Source organism: Cyclopterus lumpus, chromosome 14 (assembly GCF_009769545.1).
Source record: "Cyclopterus lumpus isolate fCycLum1 chromosome 14, fCycLum1.pri, whole genome shotgun sequence".
In the NCBI taxonomy this organism is placed as follows: Eukaryota; Metazoa; Chordata; class Actinopteri; order Perciformes; family Cyclopteridae; genus Cyclopterus; species Cyclopterus lumpus.
The window spans coordinates 7,040,591-7,057,401 of record NC_046979.1 but is presented as its reverse complement, the minus strand read 5'-3'; the positions used below and the strand labels follow the sequence as shown (position 1 = coordinate 7,057,401).

At 39.1% G+C, this 16,811-nt stretch overlaps 1 protein-coding gene across 1 annotated transcript; it reads right to left on the bottom strand.

Annotated features, from left to right (window-relative positions):
- Positions 1–549: 549 nt before the first annotated feature.
- On the bottom strand, positions 550–15,616 carry mpzl1l (myelin protein zero-like 1 like). Its single transcript, XM_034549522.1, has 6 exons — positions 15,464–15,616; positions 12,960–13,141; positions 11,376–11,586; positions 8,678–8,807; positions 6,017–6,122; positions 550–5,004 (listed from the first exon to the last, which is right to left on the bottom strand). The coding sequence occupies exons 1-6, from the start codon at positions 15,534–15,536 to the stop codon at positions 4,909–4,911; spliced, it is 798 nt and encodes a 265-aa protein (XP_034405413.1). The 5' UTR covers positions 15,537–15,616; the 3' UTR covers positions 550–4,908.
- Between the last annotated feature and the right edge of the window lie 1,195 nt (positions 15,617–16,811).

The window sequence follows — 16,811 nt, the reverse complement described above, 5'->3', positions numbered from 1 at the left end:
AGAGTAGAGAATTGAGAAAGAGTACAAATAGAAAACAATAAAAAGGTCCAGCTTACGTTTGAAGGAAGTCCTTCGTGTCAGCTGGAAACCATCAGAGGCTCTCGGAAAGAAAGATATTTCGACTTAATTAGTCTTCCTCTGGGTATACAGTGTGAGGACAGGTGTTCAAATATATATTTTCAACTCATCAATGGGTCATGTGACCTGCATCACACGGCGTCTCTCTCGTGCCATGTGACCTGCTGCCCACATAAACACTTGGAAAACATGAAGGGTTTGTTTATTGTTCTTTCTTTCTCATTTTCTTTTGTATCCTTAAAGTTCTGGAGTTCTGTTTTGTTAACTTTTAAAATATATAGATCTTTTTTTTTAAAGACATGACAGAGAAAAAAAAGAAAAACTGACTCCCACATACATTACTGTCTTAAAAACAAGAACATATGTCAAATCACAAATTAGGATCAATAATAAATAAATGTTTAAAACTGTAACACTCACCAATATAATGGCAAAAAAGAGAGTTATGTGAAGAATTAGAACACACACAGATAATTGGCCAGGAATAGGTTTTATATAAAATTTGAACAGTGGATACAGAGGCGATATTATGTGTATAAAAAAATACATACAATAAAAAGGAAAATAAATGAATCTTATCTTTTTTTTTCTCTACTTTGAGCAGGTGTTCAAGTTAGCTGATGAAATGTAAAAGGCACTAAATGTACAACATTCCAGTTTTAAAGACGTTAAACAGAGAGAGAGAGAGAGAGAGAGAGAGAGAGAGAGAGAGAGAGGCCAAGGTCACTCGGAGATGAACGAAAAATAAAAACAAAACAAAATGATCACAGGGAATTTGTTTGTCTTTGATTTGTAAGACATAGTGCAGATTTTACAACATAACATACCAAACAATTCTCAAATAACACACAACTATTTACCATCGAAGAACACGAAGCACGCACTTTTTAAGACTCGTCATGAGAGGAGTGAACGCTGCGTCCACCCAGAACTTCAGGACACCAACACGCCGAATAATAATCATAATTTATAGTTTACATCACAATTTCTACAACAGCACTAAACACTGCAACAAAGTCACGGTTAGACACGGTTATCGAAGCGACCAGCAGTAAAAAGGTTCGTCGGTATCATACAGGTTGGTTTCTTTTGGATTTTTGGTGAATTACACGGAAATACATGCTGTAAACTGAGAGTAGAAACAAAACAATAAAAAATTTTTTTTAAAAAGATAGAAGGCGACAGTTCCTTCATCGTGTGGTGCCAGAGTCGAGCCAAAATGGAGTGAATTAAGATTTTTCTAGTTGTGAATGTACAAGTGGTTAGCCCCCAAAAGCTGGAGGTCCAACTTTAATTAAATAAAAAAGGGGGAATGCAGGTTTTTATTGGCCGGAGTTATTCATAATTAAATGAAAGGTTCCCTTCATTCTTGATTAATTGTCGTGATATTTGGTACAAACGCGATAATTATTACTTTGGTGGTTCTCAAACGAATGACTCGAGTCCAGCCAGCCTCTGCTTTTATTTTGATATTATGCAATAAGTCCGAACACGACCTGCTCAGCACGATAAACAGCAGACGGACGCCGTTAGCGACTAGCTGGTGGAGCATTTAGCAGCAATTTGTTTCTGCCTCCCCCTAGTGGCCAAGAAAATATTCTGGATTTAAATATAAATGCAACCGTTCAAGAAAAAAGCTCAAGAAACGTCTGTGTGTGTGTGTGTGTGTGTGTGTGTGTGTGTGGGGGGGGGGGGGGTATTTTTGTGCACGCTTCAAACTAAATAAAAGTTTGATTCACGGCACTTTGGATCGACAGGCTCGACACTCCCTGCAGGCACTGTACATGCTAGTGTTCGCTGACAAATAATAATTAAGAAAAAAAACAAACAAAAGAGAAAACATTGAGCATGCCACCAACTTTCTAGACCTCTACAGCAAACGGCTTTCCTCCTCTGGAAAGACATCTGCAGCCAAACCACACTGGAATGAATTACAGTAAACAGCACTATATCTTACATGAGCAAGAAATATATACAAATACTGGTCAACAAGGTGCATTCGGAATCACAAGCTGAAGCTTTCGGCATTAAGACTTGGTTGCAAAACAAATATCTGACCACATTGTTAACTGAAAACATAAATTTGGCTTTTAAATGCTTCAAACTGTATAACATAAGCATTTACATTTGGAATGCATTTTAAAGCTTAAAAGCAAAGAACTGTTTTTAATATTACTGTTGGTATTACATATTTGGCCCATTAGTTTGGAAACAAAAAAAAGAGCTTTTACATGATACAAGGATGGGAAAATTGATATTTTCATAATAATGAATGTTATGTTAGTAAATTGCATGCAAACAGTGTATGTATCATTCGTTTTGTCCAACAAATGAGAGCTCCCAATTTTCAGGGAAGATGTTTCACCTCAGTAGAACATTTAGTTTCAACGCATATTTCTAAATTACTCAAAACTAAGCTGACAAAAAGCCCAGGTAATAAAACTTATATCATATCACATTTACAAATGGGAAGAAATACTTTTTTAAGTGTGATGCAAAACACAAAAACTCTACTCGGATTGCATTTCCTTTTTGTTCATATGCACTTAAAAATAAAAACTAAAAACAAACAACTGGTTAAAGCAGATGTTCCACTGAGGTGAAAAAAAATCACACAGGAGCCATTTTTAAAAACGGTACCACGACAACATGCCAGAACTCTGCACAAGAAAACTGAAGCATTCACAGTAACACAATATCAGACAGCTTCTTCCGTCTGAAGAGTACCAAGTTTTCATCTGTAGATGTTGTTACAACTGCATGCGAGGTTTACTGAAGGCAATGTCAAACCTACAAAACAAGATCACTATGGAAGTGCCCAGCAGCGGAGATGATCTGTGGCTGCAGCAGCCTGTTGCACCGGCGTTGTGTCAATTCAAAACGAAGCTCGGCTGGAATGTCATTTAAGAGCATTTAAATCTCACAGAAACGAGCTTCACTGTACAAGTCAGTGAAGATGTTAAGAGAACTTTTAAGCAGGTGTAACGCTGGATAGACACAGGACTGATTAAGAGTACTACATTTATTCCACGCAATTCTTCTTCCTTGTCAAAACCCGGTGCCTGTATTACCCACAATGCAATATGTGGGGGGGGGGGCCTTGCTATGCTAGTGGCGGCTAATGTAGCCTCTACCCTGCAGCAGTACAGTACGTACATCAAGATATGTTTTTCTCCTTTTGTAAACTCTTCAGCCCCCTTACTGACGGCGACTCAAGTGACATCACTCGAGTCAAATGTATCAGATTTCACGCAGCTCCCTGAAGAGTCGTAAAAAGCTTTACATCACTTTTTTTCCCCCCTCCCGCTCTGTGACACCTGTAAACGGACGTTGACTTTTGAAAATCAGACCAGAAGAAGTTAAAGGTGCTAAATTCGATATTCAGAGTATTTTGATTGCCTCCACGTGGCTCTCAACATGGCCGGCTTGCAGTGCCAACAGCGGAAAACAACGACCAACCGTGCCAAAAGAGCTAACGGTGTTTACCTGAAAGGAAACAGGAGGGTGGGGTCGTTATCAGCTGTAACTGCCGTACGAGAGCGGCGCAGAGCGGTGCCCGTGAGCTAATCAGCGGCGCGCTAACATGCTCATAAAGCATGAAAAACACACAACGGAGAAAGAGAAGGACTTCACTGTCTAATTAATGCTCTGACTATCGTATGAAGAACCTTTAATTAATTAATTAACCGATTAAACGCGCCGTCAAGACAACTTCTGGCCAGAAATTCTTGTTTGAGCAGCGAAGCGGTGCGATGCCACTCAAAGCTGTTGTCCAAAGGCCCGTTATTCATTTTTCACGACAGAGAGCTGGTTTAAACATTATAGGAAGGAGTGTTATTGTCGTGTTTAGTGTTTAATGGAGATGTTGCTCTTTTCTTCACGTAGAAGTGCACAAAGTAAAACTACCTTTCCCTTTTTTTTTTTTTAAACATTGTGGAGGATGGAGCCGTCGCCTTAGTTTGAATACAAATCTTGATTTTGTTTTTGTTAACGCGACAACACAAGATCAATGAATCGCAGCGCATCTGCCCAGCTTTGGTCGTTCCTAATTAACCGTTAATCGACAATGAACATGTTTATTTGGCAGCACATTGTTTTGTGATAGATCCCTTTATAGTCATGATGATTATGACCTGCACAAGTGTGATTTTGCGGTGCGTTCACAGGAGGAAACAACTTACAGTGTGTCGTTTGTAACAGAGACTTGTATCTGTTGAAGTTTAGACTTCTGCTCTTAAGACTTTTATTGATACCAGCTTAGTAAATAAACACCAGAGGACTAATCGATAAATAATGAGGGGATGTTAGTCGGACAAAACACGCGTTAGCTAGTTCCTATGCAGGAGGATAAATTCCCTTCACTAGTCGGTGACGTTGGCTTACGTTTGCTTTGCGTACGAGTGGTTTAGTTTGCGTTAACACTTCAGATCGATCTTCAGCTGGTGCAACAGCCTGCAGAACCTTTTTGCAAGCACAAAGCTACAAAAGAACAAAATAAAAACATCTGTATATGTGGAATGATATCAATGAAAGCGTTGGTATTTTTTTTTTTACTGAGAATGTAAAGGCTGATGTAGAGTCCGTTAAGAGTGTTTCTTATGCTTGTTTTTTTTCTTTCTGCCTTTACAATGAAAAGCACATGGAGACGTTACTATCGTGCGACGGCATCATGCTTTCGGAGGACAAAAGATGAATAAGAAAAAGATAAAGAAACCGCACCGATTTTTGTCCCTGTTGAAATATTCCCACCCTTACCAAGAGCAGCTGATAGAGAGGTCTGATACTTTACTGTGTATATATATATTTTTTTTGGGGGTCCCGGGTTCCTCTTCAGTTTTTACGAATGTCAGCGTAGACCACTGGCTCCATCTTGTGGAATGAGGTTTTGCTGCCTGAGTGATCCAACTGGGCGTATATCACCGGGCCCTGCGACACAACACGAAAGAGGCAGGAAAGGAGGTCAGTAAAGAAATTATAAAAAAAACACAAAAAACAGGACTTTTGTTTCTTTACATCACTTTTAAACTCATGCACCTGGTTAAATCCCTACAAAGAGTCTATAACAAGTGTTTCTGGTACTTTTTCTTCTTCTGACTGGCTTCATTAGTGACTAGCCACAAGGTTAAGAAAAGGCAACCACACCTTTTTACATGCAAACAGCCGATTCATTATTCAGTCGATCTTTTGATTTGATATTTAATTAATTGTTTCAGTCTGGGGTTTTTTTGCAGCTCAAGTTATTGTTACGGGTCATTAGTTAAAGGAATAGTTGGGATGTTTGAATGAGGTTATTCTCCATAGTTAGTGCTTTACTACAGTAGTTTGGAGAAACAGACCAGAGAACCAACATGGGTGAACAGAAATGTTCTGCTGTGGACGTATTTTAGATGCCTAAAAGAATCTATATAAGTTCAAATCTACGCTATATTTCCAGTTCTTCATTTAATATACACTTTAGATTTTTTTAAGTATCTAAAATATGTTTTGCTGATCCGTCTACAGCAGCACATTGCTTTTGCAAAAAAACTTGCATTTCCAAACATGGCAATGGTCATAAGAAAGTCATATTCATTTTCGCAAATAAGTTAATTTCCCAAAATGTCAAACTTTTCGTTATGTTTAATAACCACTTTACTGTAACTGTGTCATCATATTGCTTCTTCCCGATAATTTCATGTCAACATAACGTTGAATTCTACTTTTGAGTTGCAGTTTTTCTTTGTTTGTTTTGGACAAATGAGATATAAACTAACTTTATCATATTTACGGTTGGACTCATGTTGAGGACTTTATGATGTAGTATTACATATTGAATGAACGTTACATACAGTGTACGGGGACAACGATTCAGCACAGCTTGAATAAAGAAACATATATGGAACATTATCCCAGTGAAATGGTGGCCACCAGTGGATTGTTTCTGTCCCCCAGCTCCTACCTGTAGTGGACCCGAGGGACCGGTAGACCTGGAGACCTCCAGGCTGGACTCCACCTTCTTTCGTGGTTTCGGAGCCTGAGAGCTCACGCTATCCAAGGACGTGCATCTACGTTTAGGGGGGGTTACGATTTTGCCGTGGTGTCGAGCAATCATTGGTGCACAGTCAAATGGAGACGAACACAAATAAATGGGAAAAAGGAAATAAAAACAATGAGCGATGAGCATGTGAAACACACTGGATGCAAACCACTGCAGCTCCCAGAGATACTGGAGGCAGTGAGGAGACTAGAGGTGCACTGGTGGGATTTAACTGGAGCGGCTTCAGCTCTACGTTTGACAAGTGACTTTATGATGCACATATTGCAGTACATACTGGTTAAATAGGACTGGAAACTACAAATTATTATTGTTCTTTATTTGTATAGGCTCACATTCTTGTCTGACGTCTGGAATTATCCGTTCACAGTTAATAGTTAGTTATTTAATTGTTTTCTACCTTTTCGTGAGTTTCATGTCTTTTTAACTAGAGAAATCTTAATAATTAATATTGTATTATTGTTATCCCTAGTTTGCTTTTTGCTTCTCAAATGCACTTTTTTTTGAGTGCAGCTTTTCTTTATCATATGTTATTGTGAATCTGAAAATCAGCCAACAATTTGAAGGCGTCAACTTAAATCTTTAGAAAATTGTACCAGCATCTTTTACTGTTTTCTGACAGAAAATAAATAAATGTAACAAAATCTTAAGCAAAGAAGTACAAATTAAACACAGTAGTAAAGTTTACATTTTGTACCACCTTGTCATTTGCGTCTTCATCATTAACGCTATTTGTAAAAACATTAATGTTATTTTTGAAGATAAAGATATCTTCAGCCTTCAAAAATTATGTTGTTTTTTTTGCAGCCGGTGGTAAAATAGTAAATAAGTACATTAACTCAAGTACTGTATTAAATATAAATTATAGGTACTTGCACGTTACATACACATTAAAGCAGCACTAATATTAATTTGAAAAAAACATATTTAATAGTTAACTAACTAATGCAAAATAATGTTTACTGTTCATGTTTTAAATACATTTAGACAATTGTACTTACACTTTTACTAAAACTTGTAAATGCAGGACTTTTACTTGTATTGGAGTATTTTCATATTAGTACATTTACTGCAGTGGAGGATCTGAATATTTCTCCCATCACCGGTTGCAGCCCTGCCGCTCATTGATTTGTACTTAGATCAATAAAAAGGGTATCAGTGCACCTCTAGTAGAGACAATGTATAACAGTTTGTACAGGAAGAGACGCAACGTGTGCTACAGAATGAGCCGGTAACATTTCACGGACAAACTCCAAACAAACTACGTTGCTCTGTCTTTTTTGTCCTTTTTAAATTTTTTAAAGCTGGAGATGAAGGAACACACATGAAGAAGAAGAAGAAGACGGTGGTTAGTACAATCAACGACAAGGCGGCATGCTGACAAGCTGAAGACGAGCCAATCGATGATGTTAGTGGAAAGAAAGTGTTGCTGTGGAGTGAGTCGAGTTCACGAACAAGAGATGGAGGAGAGCGACTGGCACCAGTGAAAACCCCCCCAAAAAAGATCGCTGGCTTCAAGCCATCCAACAAGCTTTTTTTTTGTTGTCCTACAACATTTCTCATGATTATGGATCGATATGAGGTTCTCTCATCGAGTGTTTCTGCAGCATGCGAGGCAGACGGGGTCAAACTTCCTCGAGAACAAACAGGACAGTCTTGTTTTTGATTTAATAAGAACATGTTAAGAATTAGTAACGCATCTGGTCAGCAGAAGAAGAAGATGGTAAGAAGAAGAAGAAGAAGAGGCAAAAGAAGAAGAAGAAGAAGAAGAAGAAGAAGAAGAAGAAGAAGAAGAAGAAGAAGAAGAGTGTTATGTTCTGATGATTCAACCTCAGGAGGTAAAATATTACTGGAAGTAAAACAAGATTCAAGAAACCAGCACACACGATGCTTAAAATCCACCTGAGAAACTTACCCGACAACAACAACAACAAACACTGAGAAGATGTATTTGTGATCAGCTTGTTTTTAGTTATTATAATAATGTTATAATTATAAATATATAAAGTAAAGTGTTTATATGTGTGTGTGTGTGTGTGTATATATATATACACACATGCACTATATTATTATATGTTTACGTTTTGATATTTATACAAATGATTACTATCATTATTTTTTATTTTTATATATAATTTATTTTTGTACGTCATTCATCTGTATGTATTCTGTCCTTTGTGCCGAATCCATGAAGATTTATTTTATTTCAATTATCCATTGGAGACATATTATATAAACATTTACTATATTATCAAACATGATCCGTCTCTACAGCCGCCTCCACTTATCAAACTGGAAGACAATGGCGTCTTTGCGGCTCTTTGGATCCTTTCAGTCGTACTGTGATGATATAGTAAAAGTTACAATAAGATAAACCTTCATGGTTTATTAATGTTTAATGAACCTTGTGAAGGGCCCATTGAACAAGTTACAAACCATATACTAAAAGTTTAAATACTCAATATAAAACATTCTTACGGACCAAGTTTTTTAATTTGAGATTTGGGGTGTCATGTGACTACATCAGCGACGGCCCTTCTGCCCTCTGACAGACGGCAGACTTACCCTTCGTAGTCATGGCGATTGTGAAGCACCCTCATGACGACGCAGGCGGCGACGGCGACGAGGACGAGCAGCAGCAAAGCGCCGCAGACCGCTCCGACTATGATGGTGGTGTTGCTATGAGGGAGAGATTCTGGAGAAGAACGACACACTTCATTTCAGATGTAAAGTCCACGTTTAACCACTGCGTTCAAAAACCACATGATAAGTAATTTTGGTTCATTTATGGATTCATTCGTGGTGCATTCTTTTCAACACAAATGAGATTAAGATAAGATTCGATGGTGAGGTTGCAGATTGCAACCAACTGAACACCACCCGCCATCCGTTCACTCCTCCCTTTCCAAGAATAGTGTCAAGTGAGCCCTATTCCCATAGTTGCACAAGCTTTGGGGGGAAACTAGTGTGGCCTTCAGGTAACGTAAAAAAAACCATCCGTTCTGGGTGAATGTAGAAACATGGAGGACTTGTTTGAGGGGCCTTGCTCCCCATGTATGTACGCTTCTTAGTTTCAGGTGATTATAGACCAATGAAAACATAGTTACGAGTAATATATTACATTTCTGTTCTTAGATCCCTAAAAGTGCGACACACTGGAGAGTGAAAGACAAATAATAAAGCTGACGGAAACACAAAATGCAAGAAAAGAACCTATAAAATAGTATAGAAAAGTCAAAGATTGGAATAAAAATAAAAAATGTTACTATTTATGTAGAGAAAAATGTAGTTACTTACATTTGAAAAAGGTTAATATGTAATGTGATTTCATCCAAACTTATCAAAACACATTCTTGTGGTCTACAGACAGAGATGCGATACTGTGTGAACGCACAACCTCAGCACTTTAAACTGGTTCTCATGATGTGCACATAAAGTTGTGTAACTGGACATAAAACATGGTCTGGCCCATCCAGCAGTGACAAATCATCTGTGTGTTTAGGGAAAACCTTTCTGCATTTCTTTTTTAAAAAACAACAACACTGCAGTCAATCATATATCAAAACATTTTTTAACAACATGCAGACGTTTTTATTTTGGCTCCGCGCTGCTTCCCAGGTACAAATGTCAGTTAAACAACAATCTCCCACCTGGAGGGTGGGGCAACCGCCGCCGAGCCAAAAGATAACAAGCCATCACACGCACAAGTGGGCCTCATGCAATGGAAAAAAACAAAAAGGCAAGAACGCACCTGGAACAGATTCTATGAGGAGGAGCTTGCAGGAAATCTACTCGAGATATAAACCAGGATTAACTCAAGAGTAATCCTATGTTGACCACAGTGAATCCTCCATTCTGACTTTAAATAAGCAGACAGCTTTGAGGCAGCTGTTTGTTTGTAGTCCTAAAGATCACAGGTTTAATCTTTGTGTGCAAAATGAGAACCACTTCAAATGTGTGAATCTGGACGTTCGCGTCGACTAAAAATACAAGAAAGGGAAAAAAAAAAAAAAAAAAGGAGTCTGGCGGCTCCTTGAGCTGAAAGAACGTCCCTTTAAAATCTGTTTAAATTGAGCTGAACTATTCAGATCAGCGGTCGCCATCATGAGTCGGTAAAAAAGAAAAGAAAAAAAGTAATTCAATTTTCACCATCGGTTTTCCTGGAAGTGCAATTTAAACCGTCTCTTCCGGCTGCTCTCGTTTCACATTAAAATCTCTCTAAAGCCAAATGAGACGCACGAGATGCTCAATAATGGAGATTTGGGATTAGCCCTCTTGCTGCTCAACATTTTCCCTCTCGGTGAATACATCCAACGCCCACGGTAACCAAGGTAAACAACTCCTTGTACAATCCTGTCGTATTGGAAAGCCACTCACGCTGTGTCAGCATTGCTTTTACTGCCGCCTTTCACATTCAACATTTTGGATTTCACACACACACCTGTTAATCTCGTTTTAAAGCCGACTCAAGTGATTTAAAAAGTAATCCTATTCGGCTTAAAACTAGATTAAACTTAACCAGTGATTTAAATCAAGGTTTTAATTCAGTCCAGGCGGTGTGACCCAGCAAGCGTGTCCAAAACCGGCACCCTCCTTGTGAGGGAAAAGCGCCCGTCTTTGCCTGGAAACATGACGGATTCGGCACAACGAAGATGCCCGCTGCAGGCTCAGGTGGCGATTGTCACGCACCGTCCAATCACAGTGTGAGCTTGGAGAGTCAGCGAGTGGGCAAACGCCACACTGCTGCTCTTACAATAACAAGACGCAGGTACATTTGTGCAATCACAATCTTCAAGTATTCCTTCCTCAAGGTGAAATTCTCATAGAAAGACCTCCTTTACAATAATTACATTTGAACGCTCTGAACGCCAAAACATAAGGCGGGATTGAAAAGCTTGTTCAAACACTTAAAAAAAAAAAAAAAAGAAACCCAAAAAGAAACCAAATCTTAAAATTCTGACATTTTATCGTACATGTCTCAGTTAAAATCTCGCACATGAATAAATCATTTAAAGTAACCAGATCATGTGAGAAAAAAAAACCATTACATTCTGCACTATAGGCGTTTTATAGTTTTTAATGATTTACGTTATTGTAACTGTGTTCTGCTTCTAGCTTCTCGCCATGATTGTGCCGTTTCCATAGAGATCTCAGTGAGAAATCAAGGCTACAGAATGTGAAAAGAAAAACTGCTTGGTGATTCAGAGGGTATTGACGAGCATTCGTTGGATTTCTATTATAAAAAGGACGTCGGCGCGCTCACCTTTGAGAACGACCCTGAGCTCCGTCCGTGCCGGCGTTCCCGTGACATCCGGCGGGTTCTTCACGTCACAGAAGAAGGTCCCGTTGTCGCTGAACTGAGCCGGATTCAGCTGTATCGACACGTCCCTCTTGTTTATGTCTCCAATAAACTGCACTCTGTCTTTGAACTCGTCTTGTCCCGGAAACCCTTTCCCGTTGGAAAAGTAATAAATCTAACACAAAAAAAACAGGGAAGGAAAACATTCGTTAAAGGTCACACATTTTATTTTTTCTAACGGCTGGTTTAGCCGAGACAACACTTTTGTTATTTTCTATATTAGAACAATGTAGAAGGCTGCGTAAATATCATACACAGCCTTCTACATTACCATCTTATTCTTTCTGAGCCGTTTGATCTAAATCCAGAAGTTTCTAAGGTTAAAATTATTGATAAGATTCTGTGAGAATGAAAGTGTAACTCTAAAGACACTGATGTGGAGTGATCTACGAGAGAGAAGACGCACAACACAAGCGCTTGTTTAGTGCTGTAAATATATTTTATTGATTCGGTGATTGAGGATTTACTCTTTGAAATGTCAGAAACAAAACATTTCTGCACATGAATATTTATTTTATCCAACCAAACTTTCTTATCGCTCACACTGTGAAAGTGGCAACTGGAGTTAGTGGTCAAATCCCAAATAATCTAAAAGTTCCAGGTAAAGGAAAACCAACCGCCTTTGCTTAAAATGAGAGTTTATGGTTATGTAGTTTCAAATGTGAAAGGGAACGTCAAGCCGGGAAAATATACAACTCTGTTTTTGTCTGAACAGAGATAAAAAAAAAAAAAAGATGCTTTTTAACCAGGTTAGTGTGAATATTTGACTACATGCGTCTGTTCTGGCACAACTTGTCTGCCGGTAAAGAAACCCTACAGCTATTTCATTGCGTCTGCAGGAGATCACAGCTGACGGGGAGGCCTCCGCCCAGCCGGACCGGTCTGGAGACACAAAGCGGGGCAGTGTTGTGGACGGATCCGCTACCCTCCCCACGAACAAATACAACGAAACACAATGAAATGAGTCTTCAAATGTGAAGCTCAAATATTGTACGTGGAACTTATAATGATTCAGGTTTAAGTGTCTCGGATTAGTGAACATGAATAGAATCACACGAGCAATTCATTATGTTCACTGCCACGATTTAAGACACGTTTAGCACTCGACAGTAAATCTTGATTCTTTGAACATGACACGTGTGGTTTTCTGCCAGAAACAAATAGGAATTATCTGTGGAAATAAATCATGCAGCTCTGAAAACTGTGTCCCCAAGAAGGACAACAAACCCCTCCCACCAAGATTGAATTGTGACGCTTGAACACGATTGAGACCCAAAGATAAATAGATGGAAGCAAACAGAAAAACAAACAGAGATTTGAAGAGCTTCAGTGACACAAAGCTGGAAGCAGCAAAACAACACACAAATTAAAACAAACAAAAGTGAAACTGTAACCAGCTGTATATTGAAACTACGCTTTTGGCCCAGAGGAGCAGCTCTTCATGTGTCAGTGGAGATAAAAACATCCCGGAGGCCCACAAGGACTCACCGTGTACGGAGCTTTGGAGAATTGATTGTCTGGCTGACTCGACTGGAAGCTCCAGGTCACCGACGTGGAGCTGCTGACCACCTCACTGGACTTAAAGGTGCATCGGAGGGTCCCCGTGGTGCCGTTCTGCATCATCACCTCAGGGTCGGCGTGTATGTCAATCGCCGACGTGGGTTTTGAGACTGTTGATGAAATGGGCGTTATAAAAAGAACTTAAACATAAACAACAAGCGCAGCCTCGACATGTCAAGAGGGGATGCGTCATGTTGTTTCAGGTACCGGCGAGACAATGAAACGCAGTCCAGGAAGTCCAGTTTGAGAAGCAGGTTAAAGACTTCAAAAGCTTCTCGGATGTCAAGACAGCCAACCACACTGGGTCTCACGAGGGACCCGAGGCGAACACTAGAATCGTGGTGTTCGCCTTACGACGCCGAGTTGAGCTTGGTACACCTTTTGACCGACGACACTGCGTTGTTTATCGGCGTCATTATCAGATTAATCCATAAAGATTCCGCAAATTACTTCCCACTAATTAATAATGTTTGAGTTATTGCAACAATTCAGTTTGTACTGGTCCCTTCTAAACTGTCTCACCGTCTGTGTTGTTTTTAGTACTTCTTGTTTACTCTTTGCTGTGTGCTAAATGCATAAACATTGGGTTTAATACCACTTTAGTTTGATTTCAGACCAAGAGATGAGAATGTATTTTTGGAATGATTTGAATGATGAACACAACAATGTGTGATATTTATCGTCTCTCAAACTGTTTCTGTTAATTTTGTATGTGCACATTATGAATAACTTGTGCATCAACATTCTCATAAAAAAGAAACCAGTGAGGCTCTTTGGCAAAAAAAAATAAAAAATCAACATTATATTTGTGAGAAGTTCACTTGAAGTGGCTACAGATACAGACGAAAGTCGATAGACAGGACTTAAATAACTGGGTTTATAATATTTAAGTACTGACTGATGAATAATGTGTACATGACAGCTATGTATGACAGCACCTTTGCCTTAATGTCACCTCCACAACCTGGAAACATCTTTGAAACACCAAGTCACAACCTTGGTATGTTGTTCACATTTGCTCCCCACGGAGGATCTAATAACCGCAATGTAAATAAAACAGGAGCGGAGATAGTTCCTGTGTTCTGCACTTAGTGTCTGCACAGCAGTAAGTGCAGATGCTGCGACAAGAGATCCGGTCTCCAGCAGGAAGATACTGTGCGTTTAAAAAAAGCAGAACAAAATTATTCTGTCAGCAATCAGTTGAAGATTACTCCACAGTATTAAAAGGGGAAGGAAGCGTTGGTCATCCGCTTCCTCAGTCAGATGTTACTAGTCTGAGATTCAAAGCAACTTCAGCATGTTGCAATCCAGCTGTCCAGCAATACATAGGAAATTAAGTGGTGAATGTTTTGTTTTTTTCTTCACCTGCTGCATCACATTAGTCACATATGAAACACCAGATAACGCCTCAGATATAGAGCTTGAAATCTACAGTGTCTGGGTGAATATTAGGGGTAAAACGTGTTTTGCATTATGCAAATGAGGACGCATCAACGTCTGAGCTGGTGGGTTTGGTGGCCAGCCATTATTAGCACACAAAAAAAGAAGAAGATTGAAAGTAAATATGAAGACACACTTAACAAAATGGCAATACAGTTGCGTTCATACTCGCATCAATAACTGCTTAATATATGTCTATATGATGTTGGCTTTACTATCTGGATGAGGAGGAGGTTAGTCAACAAGGAAATGGGTTGTTATCTTTTTTTGGACGCTAAGCTAGTGAAGGTAAAGAGTCGATGCGTTGGCTCTGTATTGATAAAAAATGAAAAAGCCGATAGCTAATGTTAATTATAACGATGTGTTGTGCTGTAAAATCACTGCTCAACGTGTCAACAGTGAGCTGGTGAGCTCGGAAACATTAAACGACCCCGGGGGCGACACGTATTTACGACACCATTATTCACAAACCTGCCGTTTTTAATCTGGATTCGCTTATCGACCAAAACGCCAGCACACGTTTTTTAAACATTAACCCGTATCACTAGAAGTCACTCTTTAAATCAGCACACGTCACACACGACCAGACGTTTTTTATTCTCAGCTAAATACGACCGTGAACGCGCCCGGTTAGCCTCCCGTATTCGACGCCGGGGTCGGCACCATTACGGTTGGCGGAGCGAACCCACGGAGGGCGGTAGCCGCCGCTCTGCACCAAACCGCTTTCATTTTTAAAAAGATTTTTAAATATCGGCTAATAAAATAACCGTGAGGTCATGTTGAAGTGTGTACAAAGACGGGAGGAGTCAACACCCACAATATAAGAGCTTTCGGCGGTGTTAAATCTCGTCTCGAGCCCGCTGGTGAGTTATATATAAGTTATTAAGTTAAGTTATATATATAACATCGCTAGCTAGCTAACCTGGTGTCCCACCTTAAAATCAAACATTTTTTAAATATAAATGTAACCCGAGTTGGGTTCCGGCACTCACCTAATACAACACATAGCGTAAATCCAGTCAATAAAACACGCTTGTAGATGATATTTGACCATTTTGGCTCCATTGTGTTGTTGTAAACAGGAGTAGTTCCTCTGCTTTTTTTTTTTTGTCCACCCCTCTACCGTACAAGTCGGGTTTTCTTCTTCGCTGGAAGTTGCGGGCGGTGGGTGCGCAGTTTCTAAACGCAGCTGCTGCTCCCTACAGGTCGACGGGTGCCATGACGGCTTGTGCCGTTGAGAAGACATGTTCTACCAAGAGGCCTGCAAAAAATAAACATAGAAAAATAATGTTTGCCTTTTTTGTTGGGGGGGGGGGGGCGGGCTGCACATGCATCAGTAGTGTGTTCAAAAATGATATTACACTTTGATAGAGATGATTTTTTTTATTAACACATACATTCACACATACTGTACTTTATGTATATTTGATGGTTTACATTTAATCATAGTTATCATTCAGCGTGCTGACCATGCCTCTCTTTCAGCTAATGAGTAAGAACTACAATTCATGTCGACATTTTGAAATGCGACGAGTGGATTCGCATTAACAAACACGTGGATTTGACCAATATGAGTTTTTTAATTCACAACAACAAACATTCAGCAGTGTGACGTTCAACCACCTTTTTGGCATAAAAGCCACCAAAAACAAAAAAAATATTCGAGATTTTACAGGGTTGTATTCCTGTTGTAGTGAAACAGCATTTACATCTCAGCTGAAACCAATGCTTAAAGAAATATTACTTTAGCTGAAGCTGGTTTTAGTATTCATTTAAAAAAATGTATCTGGATCGGGGGTGTTTATCCTAAACCGGATGCCATTTAATTCGTCAGCAAACAAGAATATCGGTGTAACATTTGTACCCACTTATATTGTAAAATATGATAACAATGGTTCAAATACAATTATAAAAGCTGCATCTGAAAGCTCAAACTGCTCTTGAGTCAACATTAAGTGGTAACAAAATATATGTTAATTATCAGTAAAAGGGCAGAAACAGAACATTAAAAAAAAAAAAGAGTCAAATTCATATGATGCTTTGTAAGTCAGATGTTTAATATTGGGATTTATTGCAAACAAGTCTTTCAAAAACAAATATTAGTCAAAGTTTATGATGCAAGACCTGACAGATTAATATTTATTTTTGGGAATTTTTAACTATCGACTGAACATGTTATGAAAACTACAAAATGATTTCCGCAAAAGTCATACTCTTCAAAAACAAATCATAACACCTCAAATTCAAGCTGCGAGTGCGTTTTATTTGTCGTGAGCATTTATACTAAAAAAACAAAAGTCGTAGGCGGTGCAGTGTGTGGGCTTTCAGACCTACATCTAC